This window comes from Typopeltis vanoorti, chromosome 19 (assembly GCF_054136105.1).
Source record: "Typopeltis vanoorti isolate ZY-2024b chromosome 19, IOZ_Tvanoo_1.0, whole genome shotgun sequence".
NCBI classification, from domain to species: Eukaryota; Metazoa; Arthropoda; class Arachnida; order Uropygi; family Thelyphonidae; genus Typopeltis; species Typopeltis vanoorti.
Genome location: NC_143567.1, coordinates 77930152 through 77957657, shown reverse-complemented (window position 1 = coordinate 77957657; position 27506 = coordinate 77930152). Strand labels below are relative to the sequence as shown.

General features: G+C 35.6%; 1 protein-coding gene across 1 annotated transcript in view; it reads right to left on the bottom strand.

The window, feature by feature from the left end:
• Positions 1-27506, bottom strand: part of LOC150096273 (uncharacterized) — a 74990-nt gene that overhangs the window by 31210 nt on the left and 16274 nt on the right. The window contains exons 2-3 of the mRNA XM_090408934.1: positions 10342-10418; positions 5378-5516 (exon numbers count right to left, since the gene is read on the bottom strand). Coding sequence (XP_090265060.1) covers positions 5378-5516; positions 10342-10418 — 216 coding nt within the window. The remainder of the gene's footprint in view (positions 1-5377; positions 5517-10341; positions 10419-27506) is intronic.

The window sequence follows — 27506 nt, the reverse complement described above, 5'->3', positions numbered from 1 at the left end:
GAGGTTATGTGCAAGAATAAAAAAATCAGAACTCCCTGGTAGACACAGGAAGTTAAAGAGAGTTAAAGAGGCAGTGAAGGAAAAGAAGAAAGCATATCAAAAGTTCCTGGCAAATAAGTCAGCTTTTACTCTTACAGAGTACAGAGACAAATGTAAGAAAGCTAAACAGTGTGTAAAAATAGCTAAACAAAAGTCATGGGAGAATTTTGGCAAGAATATAGAAAATAAATATCAAGAAGGTGACAAAATATTCTGGAGGTTGTTGAAGCTTAGGAATGGAGGAAAGAGTGCTGTAAAAGGAGTTAGAGATGATAAAGGTGACATGAAAACAGGAGAAAAAGATATCCTTGAAGTATGGAGTAATTACTTTGAAAAACTGCTAAATGAAACAAGCAGTGATGACAGCACAGTGATAAAAAATACTGACCAGGCATAGTGTCAGGAATACATATCCATACTTGAAGTAGAAAAAGCCATCAAAAGCTTGAAATGTGGAAAGGTAGCAGGAGTAGATGATATTCAACCAGAAATGCTGGTATAAAAGTCTTACAGTGGCTGCACTGCATGGCACAGAAAGCCTGGACAGAGGGACGAATTCCCGATGACTGGAGTAGAGCTCTCATAGTACCCATATATAAAAAGGGAAATAAAACTTAATGTGAGACTTACAGAGGTATTTCCCTACTGAGTGTTCCTGGCAAGATCTATGCAAGTATACTTGAGAAATGGTTGAGAAAAATTGTGGAAGAAAAGCTTGGTGAAGAACAAGCTGGATTCAGGCCAAATAGAGGCTGTCAGGATCAGATATTCACTTTACGACAAATAGTCGAGAAAGCATGGGAATATAACAAAGATCTGTATTTAAGTTTTATCGATTTGGAAAAGGCATATGACAAGGTGCAAAGAGAAGCTATTCAATACGCTGCAGTTATATGGTGTCAATGGGGCATTATATCAAGCAATACTTAGTCTTTATTTGAGTTGGAAGTCAACAGTTAGAATTGAAGGAAGTAGAGGAAGATGGTTTAATGTTAAATCTGGTGTGAGACAAGGATGTACATTATCTATATGGATCACATTATGAAGGAAAGTGGTATTAAACCTGATATCAAAATTGGAGATGTTAATGTCAGCTCTTTGCTTTATGCGGATGATGTTATACTTCTAAATAAATCTGCTAGAAGTCTGCAAGATTCTCTGACTAAATTGAATAACTATTGTAATAGATATGGTATGAAGGTCAGCAATAAAAAGACAAAGACAATGAAAATAGGCAGAATCATTGAAAATGTCAACTGTGTTGTGAATGGAGAACCTGTGGAAGAAGTAAAACATTTCGGATACTTAGGCACGATTTTTACTGAAGATGGTAAATTAAATATAGAAATAGACAACAGAATCAGCAAAGCTGGTATGGTGGGAAGTCAATTGAATAAATTCATATGGAATAAGAGAGAAATTAGTCGGAACACTAAATTAGCTGTATACAAAACAGTGTTCACACCAGTTTTAACTTTTGGATCTGAGAGCTGGGTCAGAAGTAAAACACTTGACCAAAGACTAGAGACCGCAGATATGAGAGTCCTGAGAAAGATTAGAGGCGTGAACAGATGGCATCAATGGCAATATCATATTAAAAATGAGGATATTAGGAAAGAACTTGACATTGTCAGCATCCAGGAATGCGTTAGCAGAGCTAATCTCAGGTGGTATGGTCACTTAAATAGAATGGGAGAGGAAAGATTAGCAAAACAAGTGTTCTCTGCTAGGTTGGCAGGAAAACGACCCAGAGGAAGACCAAGATATAGGTGGATTGATATGGTACAAAGTGCCTTAGACGATAGAAATATAAGATCTGATAATGTTGGAGTCTTGACAAATAACAGACTGATTTGGAGGAAAATTGTAGATAGGAAGTTAGTAATGATGTAATTTTTTCATGTAGTACTGTTATATCTTGTACACCCCCTTGAGGGTACATGGCAGAAATTTGATGATGATCTTTGCATCATTAGCAAATAGCTATATATCACCTGTCAAATCCTTCCCAATGTCATTAATGTACATAATGACAACAGTGGACCAAGGACTGACCCTTGTGGTAGACCCTGGTTACCTTAAATCTTGCAGCCTCGCATCCATGATATACCATTTTTCATAAGTCAGTCAGCCATCCTCTTATCCACATTAATATTCTATAATCCAAACCCATATTCTCCAATTTATGCAACAGTCTACCATGCTTTATTCTGTCAAAAGTATTAGCAAAATCCAAAATTATCATGATGTAGCCATTCCCCTTGTCTAACTCAGTGGTAACATTATTATAGAATGCAAGTTGCTAAAACATGAACTTTCCTTAGTAAACCCTTACAGTTCATCATTGCAAAGTAGAGATTCTCTGTCAACCCATTTCTGAATGAGAGCCATAACCATTTTTTTCAATATCTTTACCACCAATTCTGAGATACTGATTGGTAAGTAGTTGGACACATCGGTCTTTGCACCATGATGTATGGTAATCCCTTGTGCAATGTGATTACCATACATTCTTTCCACTCCTGTGGAATCTTTCCTGTTCTGAGACTCAAATTATATAGTGTGGTCAATGGAATAGCCAGTTCAGCTGAACACTCTTAACATCCATGCTGATATCCCATCAGTTCCTGTTGTACTATTGTTAGTTTGTGCAACAGCTCTAGTATTTACTCATACAGTGAAGAAGTAGAGGTGAGTTCAATTTTGCACAATACAAGTTTGATAACTTTTAGCAAAATGGCTACTCATTAGTTGAGCAATCACTTCTGCATCATAATGATAGAATCCTTTGGAGTTGTCTTTAACTTGCAGAGTCAATTTCTTTTCCTACTCAGACTTAGCTTTCTGCACAACACTTGACTCTTCTGGCCAGCTGCTTATAATTATCATAACTGACATCATCCTTATGCACACAATATACCTTCCACATCATCTTTTCTTTATAAATCTCTTGCTTAATTAAATTACACACCCATTTCACTCCACTCTAGGGACACATTCTGATATCGCATCATTTAAGTATATTTTTAAACACTTCCCATTCACTGTTGATATCCTTCCCATCCAATAACTGATATCATGGCACAGAACCCAGCATACCCCTCAGGTATGTTGGGTTCAGTATTACTAGCAAATCATTAGATATCCAAACTCAGCTTGGTTGCCAAATGAGGATGGGATGATAGTGAAGAACTTCACTGACTGATATTTATTATGTATTAGCTGGAACTAAGATATGGCAGCTGAGAATGTTGCCCAGTTATACAAGAAATGGTGACTTTGTCAGCTACTATAACAACTTTAACTAAAGATTGAAGTATCAAAGTAAGATAAATCAATAGGAAAGAAGTGTAAGTAACAGACAAATTGCAGAAATAATCATAATTTTTTTAGTTCCACTTAGATAACAACTGGTGTTAATAAAACTATCAAGACCAAAGCAGGTGAGTCGTCTACTAAATAAGATGACTGAGTAATCATGGAAAAGTGAGATTAGCTATAGTATTCGACAGTAAACATGAAGATAAATTCACTGGAATTGATTTCAAGAGTGATGTGGGAAAATTTTGAAGTGGACAAACTGGATAATGCAACTGATTTGTGCGTATGCTCCTATGAAACAGTAGAGAATAAGCATAGCAATTCATCAAGTCATAAAAGAGCATCTGATATTTTTTGTCAGCAACAAGAACTGGCTTTTCTTTTTCAAGTACAAATTTTCTTATAGAAGAAAATCTGGTCCTTGTTAGAGACCTAAAATGCTGAGTAAAAATGTATCCCAGACACACAGAAATGTTGTAAGAAAACCTAAGGGGGGGGGGGGGGAAAGGGATGCAAGACTAATAATACTGGAGCTTTGTTTGGGATGAACAATCATTATCCACATCAAAACAGTTATAACAAAAATGTGCATAAATTTCAAGTTGAGAGAACACACAAGTCAATATACTGTTGTTCCTGGCAACATCTTTGAAAAGATTTGTGACCAGAACCAACTAGTAAAAAAAGAATTTGAAAACAAAATAGCATAACAAAGTTTTGAAAAAAATCAAAGCTGGAGACAGCTCTTAGATGTGAACTACAGATCTATATTTCAAAATATTATCGGGTAGGGAGTTTGAGAACAAGAACCAAAGATTAGAATGAGTAACAATCTGAAGAAAGAAGACTTATCAGGGAAGCAGTCTGCAAAAAGAAAAATGAGCAGTAAACAGAAAGCACATTAGGAAAATTAAAGACAGTCCATGAAAAAAGAAATTGTACAAAAAAAAGGTTTCTGCTAAGTGACTAAGTACATCATCAGAAGATTTTGGAAAGAGAACAGAAATATATAAATAGATAATGAGGTAAAAATTGAAGACAATATCTAGGAAGTTAATAATTCATTAGCAAGCTTAAGCTCTCTAAAATCCGGCATGAATGCAATCACGAGTACGTATCACTATGGGGATAATTGATATGGATACAGTGTATTATACAGAAACACAAAAGTGGGCCTGAGATGGCTTATCCATTACCAAGTAAAGTGCTCATCTTATCCATTTATAAGATAACTGAACATGAAAATTAGAGAAATTTGTTGTTCTAGGAGAGATTAATACCAGTACATACTTGAGAAGCAAAGATTGTTGAAGTCAAAACATAAAAAACAAGCTGGATTTAGTTCAAACACAGCTACCAAAATCAGACATTTATGACAAATAACTGAGAAATCATGGTTTTATATAAAACATCTTGAAGCTCTGCTGTCTCCAAAACACATAAGGAAAATTGTTCAAAACTAAATCTGCAGTGAGAACTGGGGAAATAATAATCAAGCAATGCCTTTTATTCACTTATAGAGAGTAGGTAAAGCCTTTTTAAACCCTATCTTGCTTATTGGAGACTGAATGGGCAGTTCAATCTTCATTGCTAGCCAGAGATAGCTGGCTCATGACTATCACTAATTATAAGTGCCAACCAATGAAGAGATGGGCAAACAAGTGCTGCCATCTCTTGGTACCTAATCCTAACAGGATATGTTACTGTCTGAAATAATGTAGGTTCTACTGTCGTTTTTCTTGAGTTTATGGGATGAAAAAATCCCTGAGGTTCCAGGAGAAAAAACCTGCCTGACATGCCAATGATCGACTAGCTCGGGAACCAGTTGAATGAAGGTTTGGAAAAAGTCCCTCAGTTGGCTTGTTGAATAGACTTGAACTGAAGTCTATCTTCAGGTGACTTAAACAAGGAAACACAGCAGAAAATTAAGTATTAATTAAAACTTTAAAACTGATTATATAAAAAACTTAACCTAATTCAAACTGCGCAAAAAATGCAAGTTGAACTGTACACCTACCAACTGATTTGGGGGATTCACCAATGGATTGTTTTCAATTTCCCAAAGACCTTCATTAAAGAATTTTCTTTTTTGTTGTTTTCCAAACTTCTGCTTGTAGAGTTCATATGGATAGAGATCCTTTGCACCAAGAACAGCTCTGAAATGTTACAAATAATTATTTATTAGAGAAATATCACAACACTTTCACATATTTAACGCAACACAAATATTTGTGTGGGAATATCGCACAGATCACTGACAACTCTTGGTGAACTGTCGGCAATTCCCTTAAACCTAATATCTGTGGCCAACAAAACATGTGAAAAAACTTTTTTAAACACATGGAAAAAATAGAAAGCCACAAAGTTGCAGCCAAGTAATCTGGCTTCTTATACACCTAATTTCAATGATAATAAAACAGTTAATCTTATCTGAATACTTGCCAATTCATGTATTCTCATTAATTTTCTTTGCAAGGGGAAAAAAAAAATCCGTAAAATATTCCTTCTGTTCTAAATGGAATTCAAACCTAAGTCATTCCAACCAAAGATGTTGCTGCTATTGAATGCACTATGGGTAAATCATAATAAAATTAACGTTAAACAAGCAAACTTCTTCAAATACCACTACAGCTATCGCCTAAATCAATTGAAATTACTAAAGCTTACCTTGTTCAAAATTACTTGACATGGCAGATAAAATTTTTCAAATGAAATATACAGACTGCTAAGCAAACAACTGACTAAAGACAAAAATGTTTATCCATTTCCTGTGAGGACTATGCAACCATAGCTTTTGGTATGCAACCAACAAGAAAAATCTGCAAACATGGAATACAAGTTTAGGTAACCTCCCAAAAAAGTTTGAAAATTCACATTTCACTTACAATAATTCTCATCTTATTGTCTCCTTAAATGTGTACTCAACGACCTGCCACGACAATAGTTAACAGTTAAATGTACTGCACAAATGACAAGTTGTATAAAGTTTTCATTTTAAAGCCATTGCATTGTTTCATGAAAAGAAGTTACTCAATGTGTATTGTGAAGAATGTGTGAGAAGACATGATGGGAACAAGAAATAAAAGGCATTGAGTATGTCTATATGCCACTATAAAAGCTGCTCCAAATTAGGAAATAATTCAAAAACTCCAGAAACAAAAAAGAGCAGCAATTCAGTTAAATTTAATACGTACTACACTAATTTCCAGATTACAGAATCTTAACTTTGCTACACACACACATATTACATGCATACAGCTAAAGTGAAATTTTACAAGGCAGTAGCAGCAAAGACATGGAACTCCAGGATTCATCCCATGCTGTCAACTACTGCCTTGTAACCATACTATCTGAAATATCCTTTAAATGTGCAGTAGCATTTTGGTACCCTATACATGGATCAACAGAATAGAAGCATAATAGACAATAAGCTTGTGTGGTTGGAATTGTTCATGGTGTTATTTACAGTAGGAACAACAAGGAGAAAACCCAAAATAAAAATGGATGCAAAGGCCCCCTTGGGAAAAAATTAAAATATTTCAAGAACCCCCCCCCCTCCCCAATCAAAAAAAAATCGTAATACAGACATGTCATTATAATATTTATTGTATTTATATTGAATTCAATTTATATTCTTCTATATAGCCTTAAAGTACAAGCCATTAGGAAAAAGAAAACCAGGACGCCCTCTTAATCCTTGATATGCATGATGATGATGACAATTTATATTCAAGATTTTGGATTTGTAAGCTTTTTTGTGCTTCTTATCAATACCTTTGAAATGAAACTTATATGAATAAGCATATATTTACTAATATTCATTAAGTGCAGAAATACGCAGGCAGCAAAATTTGTGAACTAACACCAATGTGTAATTTTTTCCATTAAAATATAAAAAATAACAAAAAAGAAATATTAAATAATAGAAATTAAATGTTTCTTTTAAGATACTACTTAGTCTTAAAACATTTAAAATTTTTCATTATTTCACAGCTCCCTCAACAAAACTTGTAGCCCCCTTGGGGCTGCAGTCCACAGTTTGGGAAACGCTGCTCTATGGCATACGTCATCAGGAACAAAAACATTTTAATTTGAAAATAAAATAGCGTTCCCTTGATATTTACAAAGAATGCATTACAAGACTTACCACAAACAGCAAAAAATCCACAGGTAATCTATGCCTCCTCCCTGGTTATTCCCACCATCCCTCAAAAAAAAAATTTTTTTTTTTAAATGTACATCCAGCTGTCAGTGTTTTCAGCAGAAGTTCAGTGGCATATTTTCCTTCTTATAAATGCTAATAAAATAAAAATAAGAGAAATTAACAAAATGAGTTATTAAATTTTTAAACGCATCTGAAGTGTTTTCACGCTGCGATTAATGCTGGAAATAATACCAAGAACACAAGTATGCCCAATTCATCCAATGAATCATTTCATATGATAGCTTTTCCCTCCCCAACACACACACAGACACCAGCTGTGTTGTTTATTTCAAAGTGCAAATCCTAAACAGTGTTTTTTTTCCAAAACTTTAACAATAGCTTGTACCAATCTCACATCTGTGTTTCTCTATTTTACTCCCTTCTTTGTTTTATATTATAAAGAGATCATCCAATGAAGGGAATGTACAAGATACCATGATAGTACTACATGAAACGTCAATCACTACAAACTTTCCTGAATGCTAACAGCATCAAATTCCTTCCAAATATCTTCATTTTCAATATGATTCTGTCATTTTATTCCTTCTGTTCACATTCCTAATTTTTCTCAGCTGTGGCTTACAGTCTTTGATCAACTGCTTTATTTCTAGAAAAACTGTCAAATTTATAAAAATAAAATTGGTTTGAACACATATATTGTTATTTTGACTAATTTATCTCTTATCATATAAACTTTTAAAGGATACTCACTGTTTCTTGGTCATTACATTAAAATAGCTGGTCACGCAAGAGTTTTTAAATCAGATACCATAGTAAGCACACTTCCATACATTTGATATTGTGTCAGTCTGGAAATATATTTGTTCTATATGTTCAACATTCAGTTGAACATATATAGCTGATATTTTCAATTTTCATAGGTTTTATTTTTAATGTTGATTTTCATTTGTTACAGCTTATTTAATTTAGTTAAGGTATCCAGCAGACTGGATTTAACTACCTATACAGATGCAAAATTCCAATTAATTTATGCTTTGTATCTATGTTATTTTCATTTCATTGCATACTTTGCATCTATGTAATTACTGACATGCAAACAAATCAAGGCTGATGAGGAAATTAAGAGTACAATTATAAGAAAAATGTGCTGAGATTAACATCAATTTTGATATCAGGTTTAATGCCACTTAACCACATCAATTTTTTTCTAATTTTGATTACAATTGTTATTGTAATCAAAATTAGAAGAAAAAAAATTATGATACACAGGGTAGCCATAATTAAACTTCCCCTATTCAGAGCCTTATGTAGCTCAATCTAACAACCAGAATGTCACCAAATTTGGTAGGGAGACTAACCCCAGACACTGGAAGGAGGATGTCATGAAAAAAAACTTTTTAGTTCAAAAAGTCACTGATAGGAGGAATATGGTACTGCACAATGCAAAAAAGCATTAAAATAAACAGACAAATGAATAACAGACTAAACTGAAATAAAAGATTATCTTTATGCGCTGTACTTATAACACAACAATGAAACATTTAATATTAATGTTTCATTGTTAATATTATATATTATTACTAAGTTAATGTGTGAATGTCGAATACTCCTTGGAGTTGCCCGGAATAATAATAATAATAATAATATCACAAGATTTTCCTGTGATAATGGAACAACTTACTGATCCTGTTGGAGTGATGTTTTCAAAAAAAAAAAAAAAAAAGAATGGGCGTATTATAAAATCTGCTGTGAAATCATACAAATGGTAATATTTGGTGAACGTCATGGGAATTCCTGGAGCGCATGAGGTGATTCAGAAGCCCAAATTCGAAAATTTTGGATGTTAACAGTCCATTCAGATAAAAAAGGCACCTTATCTTCTCTAACAGAATTTTCCAATGCCAAACATTGTCAACTTCCAATCTGACCAGAAACATCAGTCACTTAACATAATCATCATGTAGCAGCTGATCTTTTATGGATAAAACATAATTTTGCACAAGACTTTCCATACTGTGAAATATGGCATATCCAATTGCCATGCTACTTTTTTTTTTTTTTTTTACAGAATATTTCTTCTTATGTCTTTGTCTCCGTACCAAATTTGGTGACATTCCAGATGTTAGACTCAGCTACATAAGGCTTTGAATAGGGGAAGTTCAATTGTAGACATCCTGTGCTTCAGATATAAATAAAAATCACCAGCTCCAGAACGGTGTCCTGTGATGCACCATACGTCACTCCCCTCCTTTGAGATACTGCACCCAATACACAAAACACACTACCCAATAGAAGAAAGAGAATTATTAGTAAAGATATTGAAGTTAATCTATGATTGATATACTTATTGTGGTGAAAGAATTTGCACTGTGCAATGTAAGATACTATGAAGCAACCTACACGTTAAAAAAAACCCCTCTAAAACAGCAACCTTCATTTTCTCCTATCTAGCATACAGCTAAGTTATAACCATAACCCTTTCTATGGATGGGAAAGAAATGACAAGGTTAATGATGAAATCAAAACAGTTCTGACAGGCTGAAGCAACTTCACTACTAGCAAATACTATTCAGTTTCCAAGTGACATTAAGCCTAAGCATGTAGACTACATAAAAATATGTACAAGTGAATACCTGTTCACCAATTTTCAGTGCTTTCTAATACAACTCTACCAATTAAAAAGAAAAGAAAAAAAATAAACAAAATATTTCAGTGACTCCTGTTACTTCTGAATAATTGAAAATATTTTTTTGTTTACTTTTATAAATAAAACTAATATCTCTTCATGTTTATCATTAAGCACTAACTATACTTACGTTTCATATGTTCCAAAAAAGAGTATAGGATGCTTATTTTTGGGAACTTTCTTTCCGGGAGGAGGTTCATGCTCAATCTAAAACAAACAAAAAAATATTAAAAAATTGAGAAAATAATCCTGGAGAATCGAAAAAGATTGTGTCCCTAATAATGCTTTCTGAAATAATTATTTAGCAAACTATACTGGTGCCCAAAATCTAAAGAAATACTATTTACAAGAGTGGTCTGAAAGGTTCTCAGCTTCGACCATACATGGCAACACTACTGGCAAGATTTTTTTTTTTCTAAGTTGGTACATCTGTCATAAGCATCCATGTGAAATTGCAAGTCATTCTATCAAGTAGTTTGTTTTCTACAGCTGTCTGAAGCAAAAGTGTTGTCTGTATCCCTTGAAATGGATAAAATTGATTTAGAAAGTTCATAAATTTTGAACTTTCAAACGTTTATGGGCACTCTTCTCCTTCAACAAGATTAATGATGAAATCAAAACAGTTCTTACAGGCTGAAGCAACTTCACTACTAGCAAATACTAGTCAGTTTCCAAGTATGGCCATACCAGCCTTGAAAATGATCCACGTGAAGGACTTCCAAAAAGTGTAACAACACTAGAAATCATTGATCAAGTGCACGATATGGTATTGGATGATGCAGGTCAAAGTGCGTGAAATTGCTGAGACTATAGGCATTTCAAAAGAACGTGTATTTTGAATGAAGAATTGCAAATGAAAAAGCTTTGTGCAAGATGGGTGTCACGCTTGTTCACAGCAGATCAAAAACAGACTCGCATGAAAATCTCTGAACAGTGCTTGGAGCGTTTTAAAAAGAATGAAACTGATTTTGTGCATCGATTTATTACTATGGATGAAACTTGGATTCACCATTACACACCAGAAAACAGCAGTCAAAACAGTGGACAGAAGCCGGTTGTTCAGCACCAGAGAAGACAAAGTCGGTTCCATCAGCAGGAAAGGTCATGGCATCTGGTGCTAAAAGCATTTTGTTTATAATCATCTTGAAAAGGGTAAAACAATAACAGTGGGAATATTATTCTGATCTTTTAACCAGACTAGACAAAAAAAAATTTGTGAGAAAAGACCCAGTTTGCAGAAGAAAACAATCTTTTATCAAGACAATGCACCTGCCCACAAAGGTGTTTTGGCATCTGCACTCTGAATTGTTGGAGCATGCACCCTATTCCCCAGATTTGGTTCCCTCTGACTTCCATCTCTTCCCAAACTAAAACTCTTCCTTGCTGGTCAGTGTTTTTCTTCGAATCAAGAGGTGATTGCAGCTATAGAGGGGTATTTTGCATATGTTACTACAGGGACAGGACAATGGCACTGGAGCATTGCTGGAATAAATGTATTAGTCTTAAGGGAGATTATGCTGAAAAATAAAAATAATTTTGAAATTATAAATTTGCTTTTTCATTGTTAGGCCAAGAACTTTTCAGACAACCCTCGTACAGATGAATCAGCTTGAAGAAATTTGTATAACTAACAATTTCGAGCAGAAAGCAGATACACATTCCAGTTTTCGAATCACACCCTCTGTGTGTGTGTGTGTGTATTATATATATAGCAAACAGAGAGAGTAAGTAACAAAATGAACTTGAAAAAAAGTTTCTAGCTTGATTCATAACCAGCATCTTTTCTTTTGAAAATGCAAAACAGTAGATTAAAGAAATATTTTCTCTGGTTTGTCAATAATATTCCCTGTGCTACCCTCTAGAAGGATAATAAGAATTGGGATTATCCAATATTTAGAGAGCAGAAAGCACTATTGTTAAGATCAAAACCAGAAAAATGGCAGGAATCGAAAATATTTTCAGAACTTTTTAAAAGGGAGAGCACCCACTGTAGTGCAACTTCACAAAATTTGCCAGCAGGGATGGAACACAAAAAATTTGGCCCACAAGATGCACAGTTATTCTTATGCATCATGAAACTTATAGAAACAACTACCATGTTAAGAGTAAAACTTTAGTTTAATATAAACCAAAATAAACACTCGACATTTCAACCTTCACATTAAGGTCATCATCATACAAAAAAAAAAAAAAAAAAAGCAAGCTGCACTACATCTACATGGTTTGCTAAAGTTACTGATCGACCGTTACTATTGGCCTCACCTCTGGTGTAAAAAAAAAAACTTACTACATCAAAGCTAGAGTCCTGTTATTATTATTATCTATTAGGTTACAGAGTTAAATCAAGCTGGAGAGCAACATGTTTACAAAAAGAAAAAAATTAAATTAATAAATAAAATAAAAATCACCTATATAGTATACATATAAATTACAACACACTGGTATGGATAGTAGCCAATAAAAGTTGAAAACTTGCTTAGAGTCCTCAAGTTACGGTTTGTTGGAAAACTAAGTGGGCTGATGTGTCATCCAAATTCTTGGAATTTTTATGCAACAAATACTATTAAGATTAGGATGGTTAATCAAAATTTCAGGGGCTTCTTTAAATTTCCGTTCATACCAGGTTTTTGTATGATGTAAAGAACAAGTGCTTTTCCAATCAATTTGGTGTAGGGTGTTAAGAACGTGATCTGAGAGGCCTGCTTCAACAAAATTGTTAAATTTAATGTGTCGTATGTGTTCTTTTTTTTTTATTTATTTATTTTACGGATAGGGATTGTACGTCCAGTTTCCCAATAAGGTAAGATACAGGTGCAATAGATGCAATAAACTCCAGGGTGTGCCAATGGGGAGGAGATGATTCTTAGAGGAGTTGATTGTTTTTTTAATTTTAAAGGTGGTTTAAAAGTGGCATTAAGATTGTAATGGTGTAGGATTCAATTAATTTTTTCTGATAACCCTTTAATGTATGGTTTTACTGTAATCTATATTATTTTTTTTAGTCGAAGTTTTATGAAGAACTTTATTAATATTATTTTTGTTACAACCATTATTTATAAACATTGCTAATAATTTTTAATTCTTCTTTAAGAGCTTGTTCATTAGAGCAAATTGTTAATGACTCCAAATTTTTGTGAAGGGCTGTGATATGAATTATTATTATTATTTCAGGCAACTCCAAGGAGTCGACAAACTCATCGAGGGAGGCCCTAACATCATGTCAAGAACAACTATTCGATATTCACACAGAATCTATCATACCTCGCCTTGAACTCATTCACAGTCATAGCACCCACAACAGACTCTGGAAGCTTATTCCACTCATTCACCACTCTCCAAGTAAAAAACCTAGCTCTAACACTCCTGCTAACCACATTCTTGCCCAGCTTCCATGTATGGTCCCTAGTCCTCCCACCACCAGTCCTATTCTCAAAAATATCATCTGGATTAATCTTATAGAAACTCTTCAGTAATTTGAATGTCTCAATCATATCACCCCTTTTCTGCCTGACAACCAATTTTTGCAACCCACAAATCTTCAACCTGTTCTCATAAGGTTCATTCCACAGACCTGCTATCATCTTGGTCACTCGTCTCTGGATCCTCTCCACCTCCTCCCCATCAAGAAGAAACCCTGGCACCCATATCTGGGCACAGTAGTCTAGATGGGGTCTTATCAAGGCTGGATACAGAGGAACAATAAATTATTTGTCTCTGCTTGTTAAAGTATTTTTCAGAAGCCAAGTGATTTGATGAGCTGATTTAGCCACTTTTGTGATGTGCTCCCTAAACTTCAACTCCCTATCCACCAACACTCCCAAATCCCTGGCCTCATCAATCTCCTGGAGTGCAGTTCCACCAATGTGATATACTACTGCTAATATTTTCACCCCAAAATGCATAACCTTACACTTTGCCACATTAAATTGACATCCATTTTCCTTAGCCCAGTCCTCCAAACAATCCAAATCATCTTGCAAAATTTTGAAATCCTGTGCACTCACAATTGCTCTACCCAACTTTGCATCATCAGCAAACAAGTGAACACTTCCTCTCAGATCCTTTCCTATATCGTTAATTTACAAATTGAATAGTGGTGCAAGAACAGAATCCTGTGGCACAGCATTAGTCACAAGCCATCTTTTGGCCTCAACTCCTGAATAAATCACTCTCTGGTATCTCTCCATCAATATGAGCGATGATGAATTTAATGAAATATTTGGTTCCGATTCCGAAGATGATCCTACAGACGACTCTAGCGATGACTCCGATGAAGAAGAAAGTTTTGAAGATGATGTTAGCAACCAGCCAAATACATCAACTTATTGGGAAAATTCATAAGAAGAGCCCTCACAATTTGACTTTGTTGAAACTGCAGGTTTTAAAATTGACACTGGAAATTTCAATATCAAAAGGTTAGTTGAACTTTTCTTTTCTGAAGATTTTCTCACAATTTTAGTAGAACAAACCAATTTATATGCTTTACAAAATATTGAGGAAAGCCGAGCGAAGTTCAAAAAAAGTCGAAGAATTTCTAACTGGAAAGCAACAGACATACCTGAAATGAAATTATTTCTTGGACTTTTACTTCATATGGGTCCTTGTAATTTACTATCTATTGAGCATTATTGGAGTACAAACCGACTTTACAATTTGCCATTTTGGCGTTCTAAAATGAGCCAAAATCGATTTCAAATTTTATTGCGTCATTTGCATTTCGCAGATAATTCTCAAGCAGCTAATGATAAATTGCACAAATTAAGACCAGTCCTAGATCATTTTAATAGTGTAATGCGAAATTGCTACACACCAGACAGAAACTTGTGTATTGATGAGTCAATAGTGTTGTGGCGCGGTAGACTGGCATTTCAGCAATACATAAAAAACAAAAAACATAAATATGACGTGAAATTCTATGAACTGTGCGAATCAAATGGATTGGTGATAAAAATAAAAATTTATACAGGAAAATCTGAATCCTGTTTAGCGAAAATGGGTCACGCATATGATGTTGTATTCCACTTGATGGAAGAATATTTAGACAGGGGTTATGTATTGCATATGGACAATTTTTATAATTCTGTAGCTCTAACAGAATCGCTTGCCAACAGAAAAACGTATGTGTGTGGAACGCTGAGAAATAATAGGAAAAACAATCCACCAGATGTTATTCAGAAGAAACTAAAGAAAGGGGAATTTGTCTGGCAAAGACGAGGTCCTGTTGCAGTCAGCAAATGGAAGGATAAGAGGGAAGTCCTTTCCATTTCAAATATGCACAAATTTGAAATGGTGAAGCGCAAAATCGGAATGATAAATTTCAGTTAAAACCGAATATCGTTAGGGATTATAATTTGGGTATGTCAGGCACCGATCTTTCTGATCAAATGCTTTCATACTATTCCACCTTACGAAAGACAATTAGATGGCCAAAGAAATTGGCAATACGCATTTTTGAGGTATACATTCAAAATGAGCATAAATTTTATAACATGATTACTGGAAATGTAATGTCTGCATTAAAATTTAGAGATCAATTTATCTCAATTTTTGTTGGAATGGATGAACTTACAGCATCAGAGAATATAAGGAGGAATCGGGATTTTCATTACTTGGAAATTTTACCATCAACAGAAAAAAAGAATCAACCCACAAAGCCATGTCATGTCTGTACAAGAAACAAACGTAGACGCGAAACACGTTATTATTGTCCTGTTTGCCAGGAAAAACCACCATTGTGCATGGAAAATTGTTTTTAAATGTACCATTCTTAATTTGAATAAATTGTTTTTTTTTTCTATTTTATTGAGTGCTTTTTTATTTCATTGATTGGTTTTTATTTTTATTGATTTTACTAGTTTTAATTGATTTACAAATTACGTGTTATACTACGGATTAACTCACACTTGGCATAGGAGGTTGGTAATCGACATACAAGTATACTCGTAGTTGGCTTGTGAAGCTCATATACGAACTATGAGTATACTTGTAGTTTGGCATCTGAGGCACATACACAATATACTATATTTTAGTTGAAATTATTTCCCTTCTACCAAACCCCCAGACATGCTCTCCGCTTTATTCAGAATCCAAGGGTACAAATTAAGGTAATTATACAACGGGATAACTCGTGTTTGGCATAGGAGGTCGGTAAATCGACATACGAGTATGCTAGTAGTTGGCTTGTGAAGCTCATATACGAACTACGAGTATACTCGTAGTTGGCAGCGAACGTGTTAAAACAAAATGGTCAAGGATATTGACAATTCTTTAGCCGCTTCATATACGACATGAGCTGGTATACCATCCAATCCCACTGACATTGAGGTTTTGAAATAGACTACTCACCTCCACTTCATTCACCACAGTTCCTGTATAATCTATTGGTTCATTCATTTCTGCAATGTCACCACCTCGATGATATATTCTTGCAAAGTGCTCGCCCAGTAATTCAACTATATCAACTGATTCGGTTACCTCCCTACCATCGGCATTCTTTAAAATCATTCGGCCATATACATTTTTTCTTTTACTTGCAACATATCGAAAAAACTGTTTGGGATTCTCTTTAACCTGCATGGCCAATGTTCTTTCATAATCCTTTTTTGCTTTTCTTATCACATTCGTTACCCTTCTGGCCTGCACTTTATACCGTTCATGTGCCTGCCTTTCACCTTTATCCTTAAATTTCCTCAATAGTAATTGAGGACAAATTTCCACCCGTAATGTTGGGTGGAAATTTGTCCTGTAGGAGAAGAATAATTGTGTCACTGATTGGGACATTTGTGAAAAGAAATATCAAAACTGACTAATAAATCATCTTTGCCAAATGTTTCATGATGTATTTTGATCACCATGTAAGCATGAAAGAAAGGATTATTCTTATGCCATTATCACATTTCACTTGGGAGTGGCTCTCCCAGTCCATAATCACCAGGATATTCTTGTCTTGGATCATCAATGTCTCCAACCAGGTAGTTTGGAGATATTTTATTATTTTTTTTTATATAAAAAGGTACATAGCATGTTTATATAACATGCACATACCTTTTTTTAAATAAAAAAAAGGTATATGCATGTTAAATGGGATCGAATACATTCTCTTGGCTCTGTAATTTCCATTACTTACCATGTCATGTGATCTATAGGGGCATCTCATGATGTGTTCAATCTGAGCCAGCACTGTCATTTTATCAGTGGTAGATCAAATTTTGAAATTCTCACGGATGTGTTTTCTACGCACTTGTCCAGCATGGCAATGCTGCCGATCCATCTCAGCATCTTCATCTGTGGCATGTAGCTTTTGCTCTTGTTTCTAAGAGGCCAACATTCTGTGCCATATATAACAAGAGCTTGTACTGCCATTTTATATATCTTCCCATTTAATCATACTAGCATCCTTCTGTCACATAATATTCTGGACAGCACTCTTCATTTCATCCGGCCATTGTTACACATCTGCATCGATGGTGCCATCCTTTATGAGGATCAAGCCCGAGTACTTGAAGTTATCAACCATCTTGAGTAAGGTGTCTTGAAGATATACGAGGTAGGTTCCAAAAGTTTCCAGCTTGACATACAAAATTCGCGCCAATTTTAAAATGCCGTGAGTGACTCTCTACCTGGGTCATTCAGTTGGAGGCACTCATTTGACTAACACATGGCATGCTAAGTGGCTCTAATATTAAAAATTGAGTACCACTGTGATAAAGGTTTTCATCAAAGAAGGGCTTTCTCCAGGTGCTATCAAACAGTTGGATGGTGTTTATAGGGAAACGTCTCCTTCATATTCTATCATGAAGGAATGAGCTAAACAGTTTTGCCTAAGAAGAGAGAGCATACTCGTGATGGTCGGCTTGTGGAAGTGATGACTGAGAAAAAGTCTCTTGCTGAGGAGGAATTGCTCAATGACAGACAGCTGAAGCTCAAAGAAATCTCAGCATGGTTGTGCTATCTATAACAACCGTCTTTTGTATCATTTATGAGAAGCTTCACATGATGAATGTCAGTGCAAGGAAGGGTTGGTGCCCTGACTTCTCTCTTCAATTCAGGAGCATCATGTGACCTGGACTTTGCCAAAGGAATCAGAGAGAAGTGCTGGAATTTGCTTTCACTGGGGATGAAACCATGGTCCTTTATGATCCATGGAATGATGCAAACCAGGCAAAGCACTACTGAGAAAATCCAACTCAGTCCACTAAGAAGATCATAGCAACTTTGGGATTGCCAGGGAATTCTCTTGATTGACTTCAAGGAATACCACCATGAATGCAGAATGCTCCTGCACAAACTGCATGATGGAGAAGATACAAGGAATGCTAAATCATGGTGTTTGCCTGCTTCACGACAATGTTCCATCCATACGGCTATTGTTGCAAAAGCTACAGTGAAGGACTGGCTTCCAGATGATTGAACATCCAACCTACACAGCCCAGATTTAACACCCACTGACTACTACCTCTTCTCGAAACTGAAGAAAGATCTTTGAGGAAGAAAATTTGTATAGATGACAATGAGGTGAAAGATAATTTTAAGCCTTTTTGCAGACAAAAACGCAGACTATTTTTTCAAGGGCATAGAAATATTAATTCAAAGATATGAAAAGTGTTGAGGTAAAGGGAGATTTATGTTGAAAGTGCGAGTTCTCTGTCACCTCTAAATGTTAGTCAGGCCAGAAACGTATGGAACCACCCCTCGTATGATGGTATTGTTAGGGCAATAACAATATTGAAAACTCAGATGCACTCTGTCTTCTGTCTACTAATTTGCTAGCCACCTCTGTCCAGTTACTCTCTACATATCTAACATCAACTGTAAGTCCTCTGGGTTGTTGCTCATTAGGACAATATCGTCAGCATATAATCTCATGGAGCAGGTTGTCAAATGTCTGCTGTTAGATAGTCCACGACCGAAGTTGAACAGGAGTGGCAGTTATTCTTATTCCCATTAAAAAAAAAAAATAATAATAAATTATCATTAGCCTTATCAGCAAGTCAAACAAAAATCAAATCCAATTTCTTACTTTCATGCATGGATTTAGGAAAAACAGGAGACTATGCATTTATACTATACCATCAAGGAAAAATACAAAGAACATATACCATAACAAAAAAGCCTTTGATTCTATTTGGCACGATGCCCCCTGAAAAATTCTATAGCATTACACGAGGTAGGCAGATAGCAAAATAATACGATTGAACCCCTGTACTCATCTTCTGAAATGTTTGAAATCAAAGAGCGGAACACACCCATTCCAATTTGGGGGGGGGGGGTGCAAACTATCACCAATGTTATTTAACTAACTGCTTCTTCAAATATGCAGCAGCTGCAGACTTTTCTTGCAGCACAAAAAACTTGATGGCCTCAACGTGGCTAACAAAAAGAATTCTGGTTCAAGCCTCAATGATGTTAATTTTCATCTCTAATCTACAAATCAACCTTTTTATCAGAAGCTCAAATTTCATCTTCCAGCACTATTCATCATCTAAGGTTTCCCAATGTGGTGGATGACACAACCTCACCATGCCTGATACTCAGTGCAAAGTTTCCAGTTTGCCACCCCCCACCCCCTCTTCTCAAATTGTGTGAAGGAGATCTTCATGGATAGACCAAATAACAGTTGGGACTTTTAACCTCTCCCATTTGAAGATAAACCCATGAAGCTGCCACAGGTCATCCTTGGTGTGTGTGTCTAATTTGGACAGCATTTTCCTGATCTCTTCCTAACAAAAGAATATAGGGGGAATTAACATTATCAGTTATGCATGTATTGGAAGCAAAGTGTGAAGCCAGGAGATTGCCTTTTTCTGTGGGTGATGATACAATGGAACCATCTGAGTATGAATAGGGTGGGAATAGCATTGGGCAGAAGTTACAGCCAATTGCTATGGCGAGAGACCAAAAGGCTCAGCTGCCATTTGGACAGACTGCTAATTTCCTGCTTCTTGCTCTTTCAAACTCTTTTGGAAGCATTGATTATTTTTTTTGCATCTATTTCGAGCTTGAGTATAAGCTCTAAAGGAGATGGAGTTCTTGATTTGAGCCACTTGTGGCATGTTTTTTTTTTTTTTTTTTTTCATTTGTACCACCTTGGCACATCTTTTGGAGAACCAGGGTTTAGTTAGGGAATGGGAGTTCAGAGTAGTGTGGAGAATGTATGTTTTCATGCCAGTGAGGATTACTTTGGTGCATGCTTGGGTTGGAAGACTGGAGGCAATAGTCCAACCATGTGAATGAGGCATGAAGTCATAGAGCCTGTCCCCACATGGCACTGTTATAATGCCAAACTACTCCTGTATGTGAGTGGCTGAGTAAACATTGTTGCATGGGAAGGAGATGAGCACTAGATTGTGGTCAGAATTACATAGGGCGTGCATTGCATTTACTATGTATTTTGAAGTCGTTGGTGAGGAAGCGATCTAGAGTGTTTGGGGGGATGGTTCGGGTTATCTGGTATTCTGGTTGGCATCACTAACGACTTTACACAACTTGTTCAAGTTGTGTAAAGTCGTTAGTGATAGCAAATGTTTCCACATCTCTGCCTGCAAAATCTATACAACTGGAGGAGGAAAGCCAGTTGATGTTGTGGACATTAAAATCTCCTAGGAGGATGATTTTACTGTTAGGATAGTGGGACAGGAGAAAATCAATTTTCAAGGAGAGGAAATTAAAGAGCTCAGAGTGGTTGGTTGTATTAGGGGAGCAATAGAGAGACAGCAAATGAATGTGATTGAGTGAGGAAGGGATATTTTCAACCTAAGAAGGTCAAAGTTGGGCGATTCTAGGTTGGGTGCTCTGGCAAGGTATGTCAGAGTGGATGTATGTGCAGATGCGACCCTTTGGTCAAAAGGAGTTAAAGGAAAAAAGGAGAGCAAGTGGCAGCTGGATTATTTGTTATTAGGAATCCTGATGTGTTGTCAATTTAGTCCCATGTACTAACTAGTGGATATTCTGGGTCTTTTGCTGACTTCAATACAAAAAATTTCAATACTGCTGCAGATAAAAAAAAATCTTCCTAGAAACAATACCAAAAAATAAACCATAAAAAGCTAAAACCCATCCAAAAATAATGCATATCCACTTCAACACTAAGTGGTGGTCTTAACGCCAATAATATAAACAATGTGCACCACAAATTCTAAAACTAAATCTGACCTGTTATTTTTAACATAACCTAATATCAGATGATTTCTAAGATCTCACAAACACTAGTAACTGTAAGATACTGATTTACTAGTTTATAACTACTAGTTTTGTGTACTGTGGTTCTTCAAGGGGAAAACAATTTTTTTAGATGACAAGAGATGTTTACAGCATACAAGTCATGTACTTTGTGGTTGGTTCTTCAGGAGAGAAAAAAAATTTTTAGGATGGCAAAAGAGCTGTTTACAGCATACAAGCCAATAGTTAAAGGAATCAACAGTTAAACAGATAATAAAAGACTATCATATCCAACATCCACGAGTTTGAGATTTTTGATAATGAGCCAGAGGACGCAAGAAAATTCCAGATGGACATGTAACATTTCAGAAGCTTCTTTTAATTTTCTAATAAAACTGTTGTAGTAAGTACAGGGCATTTCTCTTCCTTAAGTAGTTAACTATCATTATTCGTTATATGGAATGCTAAATTGAGTTTTACTTTCACATTTTGAGATTTGAGTTTTACTTTCGCATTTTGAGATTTGAGTTTTACTTTCAAATTTTTGATGCATTCTGACATATAGATATCTAGATCAGGGAATTTGTCTGACACAGCAGCATATGCCACAATGGCAGATTTTGAAGATCCCAAGCATTTTAAAGAAGATGAAGAGGTTTCAGTAGACATAAAAAAACCTTAGGACTTTGTGGAGAGGGACGAAAGCTTTTATTTCTTGTCTTAGTATCAGATGCATTTGTCACGTGTTGAATTAAGGAAAATATACTGCTCATCTGTAGTTCTAGTTAATAGTAGAGATTTCCTAAGAGGATGTAGGTGCTTTTTCCCCAGTTTTTTTGCTGTTTTCATGGGATTAGATTGAGATGATTATATTCTTGGTTTCTCTTCTCCGTGCTATTTGATGTATCATGCCCTATTCCATAACATGTTGATGATTCTGTTTTTTTTTTGTACTGAAGAGTAGTTGGGAAGTTATCTAGGTAAAAGTATCTTCTGGTATGCTTTCTATATACAATATTTTTCAATTCAAATGTGAAGTTTCGGCAAGGATATAGATTGATTGGGTAAATCAAATTCTGTTAGTTGTCCTGTAGATCCCAGCCAGATAGTCCACAGAGTAGTATTCCTTCTAAAGAACTTCATGAATATGATCAAAAGTGAGAGATGAAAAGAGAAGAAAATGAGTCCACTGGTAATCCTTCATCCTGAAACAGTAAAAATGCATTGGCCATGAAGTTTGTTTGAACAATGTTATTATATCATGCTGGACAGTTCTTAAAAGGCACCTGACCTAACAAACAGATTTATTATGCACAGGCCAGACAGTCAGATGGCTCTAATAAACCTTTTGTTGCAAGTTTTTCCACATGGTTATACTATAAATTAAAGATGCCAAGGAAGTTATATTCTTGGTTTCATCTTTTAAATGTAAGCAAATAAGTGTTTGCACGTGAAGTCACTTCACGGCTGGGCTACCTGTATATAGAGGCTATTGAGTGAGTCTGCCTCCCACTGATGAGACCTCACTAAGTCAAAACTGGTCTGGGTAGTGGCCCTCCCCATAACACATATCCTTAGGGACATTATATACATCCCTAAGGATATGTGTATTGCAGTATAGGATACTAAGGCACCCGATGTGAAGTCAATAGCCTCTATATACAGGGTGGGCCAAAAGTCACAAAGGAGTCTCAATATTTAATAACGTCTTTATTTTTTGTTTTAAATTTACAATACCATAGCATCACATAGGAAATAAATTTACACTAGGTGTGAAGAATCAAATCTTGTAAATGGCATCCACTTTCTGCTTCGCACAAACGTGCCCTTTCTAAGGTGCTTTTCATGACACCTCTTAGTGTTTCAGGTTCCAGTGCTCTGATTTCAGTCCAAATATTGTTCTTCAGCTGTTGGAGTATCTGAGGCTTGTTAAACTTTTTCTTTGAGATAGCCCCATAGGAAGAAATCAGGAGTATCAGATATGGAGAATGCAATGGCCAGCTTATGTCACAACCATGGGAAATAATTCTCCCCTCAAAAATTTGCCTGAGCAGTTTGATTGAGGCCCTTGCTATGAGAGCTGTTGCTCTGTTTGGAACCACATGTCATGTTTGTCACAATTTACGTTTGCTGTTTGGTCGTGAATTTTTTCCATGGTTAATCTCCAGGGTCTTCTTTATAAAATCCATAAAGAAAAATATAATGCAACACTTGTTTGCTTACACCTGGATAAAGGGTGAAACCAAGAATATAACTTCTTGGCATTTTTAATTTATAATAAACTTTTTTGCTGTCCTGAAATGCAAAGTATTTTTTTACATAGGAATATCTGGTTCCCATCTGCCATACGGCCGGGGGAGGGTAGCAATGTGCTACCATTCTAGGGAGAGATGATTATGAGCAAGGTGGTTTCCCGTTGCCTTCCTTGCCGTAAGTATTTATGACTGTAACCTGTGTGTTCACGGGGCCGGTTTGCCTGCTTGCGGGATGAAAAACCCCAGATAAACTGGTGGAAAAAACCCTGCTGCCGATGCCCAAGACCGGCTAACTTGGCTATGGCTGAGGAAGATCCTTAAGCTCCTCACGTCGTGGACGGGAATCGAACCTAGGACACTCCTTCCCCAGGCATATGGTTGCGAAGCGCAAAGCCACTAGGCTAACCGCGCGGACTATATACCTTTCCTATATGTGGAGTTACTAACTTTGCTGGATATTTGGGAGAGATTAACAGGTAGGTGAGTGTCTAACATTCAAGGAGGCATGTCTGTTTTGTATATTTTTGGAGACTATTAATTCTAGAAATTAATGTATGTTTAGAGGTAAGGCATTTAGTGATTTCTTAAGGCCAAATAAGGCCTTTAATCAGGTGCTTGGTCCTACTGTGGGCTAGCCTCAAATAACTTAAATCTGACATCCTTTGTCACAGAAGGGCAAAACTTGAATCTCCCTCAATCTGCTCTTACAAATCTTCGGATTCTGATACCATGACCACTCTAGATTTCACAAATTGTCTGCCAGAATACCTGATAATCCACACCTCATCGAACACCTTTGATCTCGTCTTAATTCTCCACATATATTTTCTACAAATATCAGTCAGACCATAACTTCAAGTTTACTTCTTGCTGAAGGTGTTTTAAACAGTCACTTTCAGTCTCACGTACTTCAGCATTAGTGCCAATTTAGTTTCTACTTTTCCTGTCCCTGAGCAGACTATTGTCATCACTCTTCTAATCCAAACACCTGATCCAACCAAACAGAAATAATACGAACAGAAAAGCCTTAATCCCCAATTCCACCATTCCAAAAGTCTCAAAGATAAACCAGAAAAAAAAAAAAAAGAATTGCTCAGCATATCTCACTCAAGCTGCTAGAAAACTCTGCCCAATCTACAAGTCTACAAAAAAGACCATCAGCAAATCAAAATCAGACCATGAAAGAATCAAATACAGAAATTCCCTTCTCCTCCTCAGAGTCAAGGCTTCTAGTCCCTTGCCAAGGTCATTGAGCATAACTTCTGCCTGTCTGTTTCCAACTTTCACATTCAGATGATATGTAACATCATCGAAATACAAAACTGTTCCTTCTGGCAACATTATCCTCCAACTCCTGAATATATGATTAATGCAAAGCATCTCCCACTTGCTCTACAACTAATGCCCATCCTATAAGGTCTTTACAATCTTTCATATTTATCCTACAGCACAAGATATATTCAGCTCTTCCCAAAGAAAGAGAATAAAAGACAGCCTTTCAGCTATTATCTCACTGCACCCACCTCAATTCTATCAAAAAGTCAACACATTCACCACATGGACACCCACCTTTTAATCAGTGACTACCAATATGGATTCCAGCAGATCCTCTTGCCACTATCACTCATATATGGGCACAAGCTATGGAAAGGTTTTGTGCAACCCATACATCACTAGACATTTTACAATGCTCTAACTGGATCTGGTAGGCACAAAGACTTATTTACAATAATTATAATATGTTCTATAGTCAATCCCTTGAAAAATGGATTATTTCCTCTGGTCATTCACTGTGCATGCATGCATGTGTGTCATGGCAGATAGTTTCCTTTAAGATTGCTCCAAAAATTCTGGAATACCCAGGGAGTCAGTATTTTTTTACCACCCTCTTTCTCAATATAAATTATCTGCATCATTAACCACAAATCCTTTGCACAGTTTTTCCAATGACAGTACTCTTTTTTTTTTTCCCCATTTGAGAAATCTTGCACTCCTCATATACCAGCTACAAGTTCAGTGTCTTAAACACTGATCTCCATATCATATATAGTTCATTAGGTGGTGAAGACATTGTCAACTTCATACTACCAAAACATGTCTTATTTCACAGATTACACTTTACCTCTCACATTTGATATCAATCATTACCTCCCATACAGTCAAAAAAAAAAAAAAAAAACCTAGATGTCCTTTTCTGTTCAAAAGATTACTTCTCACTTGTACAACACCTAACACAGTATAAATCCCAAATGCACCGAAGACTCTCTAAATATGGCTGTGCCATTCGGAAAGTGATTTGGTTAAATTTTGAATCCTCTCCTCTCTCTCTTGGACTCATTCAAATCACTATGATTTAAAATTTCTCCTTCATGCTTCACCTATAGTATTTTCATGGTTGCCATGCTGCTGAACTAGGTAGATTATATACATTATGAAGAATATACATTTTGTGATATGATTAAAGATTTTTGTACTGTTCTCTATAAAGTAAAATCTATATTCTGTATCAGTTAAAGTACAAATCTTCACGCAACCTGGGAAATACTCTTCAAACTCTGATTACGAATAAAAGAAATAAACAAATCTAATTTTACCATATGAAGTTTTTTTAAAACTTCATATGGTAAAAAAAAAAAAAAGTTTTTTAAGTTTAGATTTTCATTCATCATCATCATGCGTATCAAGAATTTAGGCCTAGCATGGCCTGTTCCGGACTTAGAAATCATCGTTGAATCATTTAAGAGGACGTCTTGGTTTTCTTTGTCCCAATGGCTTGTACTTTAAGGCTTGTTTTGGTAATCTTTCTGTTTTCATTCTTTGAACATGTTCCATCCATTTATGTTTATATTTTTTAATTTTTTTCTATTACTGGTTCTTTGTTTAATTCTTTCATAATATCTTCATTTCTTTTGTGATCAAATAGGGTATACTTTGCAGTTTTTCTCATAAACTTCATTTCTGCTGTAATTAATCTTTGTTTGTCTTTTTGTTTTATTTTCCAGATTTTGCTTCTATACATTAAGACAGGTATGGCTCATGTATTGTATACTTTTAGCCTGGATTGTTTTTGAACTACGTTTGGTTTAAATACAGAGTTAATTACACCTGTTATTTTTAAATATTTTGCAATTTTTACGTTTACATCTTTTTCATTTTCATGTGATCATACACCCTAGATAGTTAAATTAATTCACCTGTTCTAAGATCTTGTTATCTGTTACTATTTTAGTTCTTGCTGGATCTTGTCCTTTAAAGGCTATAGTTTTGATTTTTCTGTTGATATTATCATACCATAATCATTGGCTATCTCATTTAGATCTAAAATGGCTTCTGTAAGTTATCTTCAGAATTTGTAATTATTATTTGGTTGTCGGCAAAAAGGAGGGTGTTTAAGTTCACTGTAGGAGAAAGTTTAATTCCTTGATGTATGTTTTCATTCCATTTTATTATTATTTCATCATCATCATCAAATTCCTGACATGTACCCTCAAGAGGTGTACAGGATATGATAGTACTACATGAAAAATATACTCGTTACTAACTTCCTATCTACAATTTTCCTCCAAATCAGTCTGTTACTTGTCAAGACTCCAACATTATCAGATTGTATATTTCTATCGTTTAAGGCACTTTGTACTGTATCAATCCACCTATATCTTGGTCTTCCTCTGGGCTGCTTTCCTGCCAACCTGGTAGAGAACACTTGTTTTGCTAATCTTTCCTCGCCCATTCTGTTTAATTGACCATACTACCTGAAATTAGCTCTGCAAACGCATTCCTGGATGCTGATGATGTCAAGTTCTTTTCTAATATCCTCGTTTTAATATGATATTCCCATTGATGTCATCTGTTCACGTCTCTAATCTTTCTCAGGACTCTCATA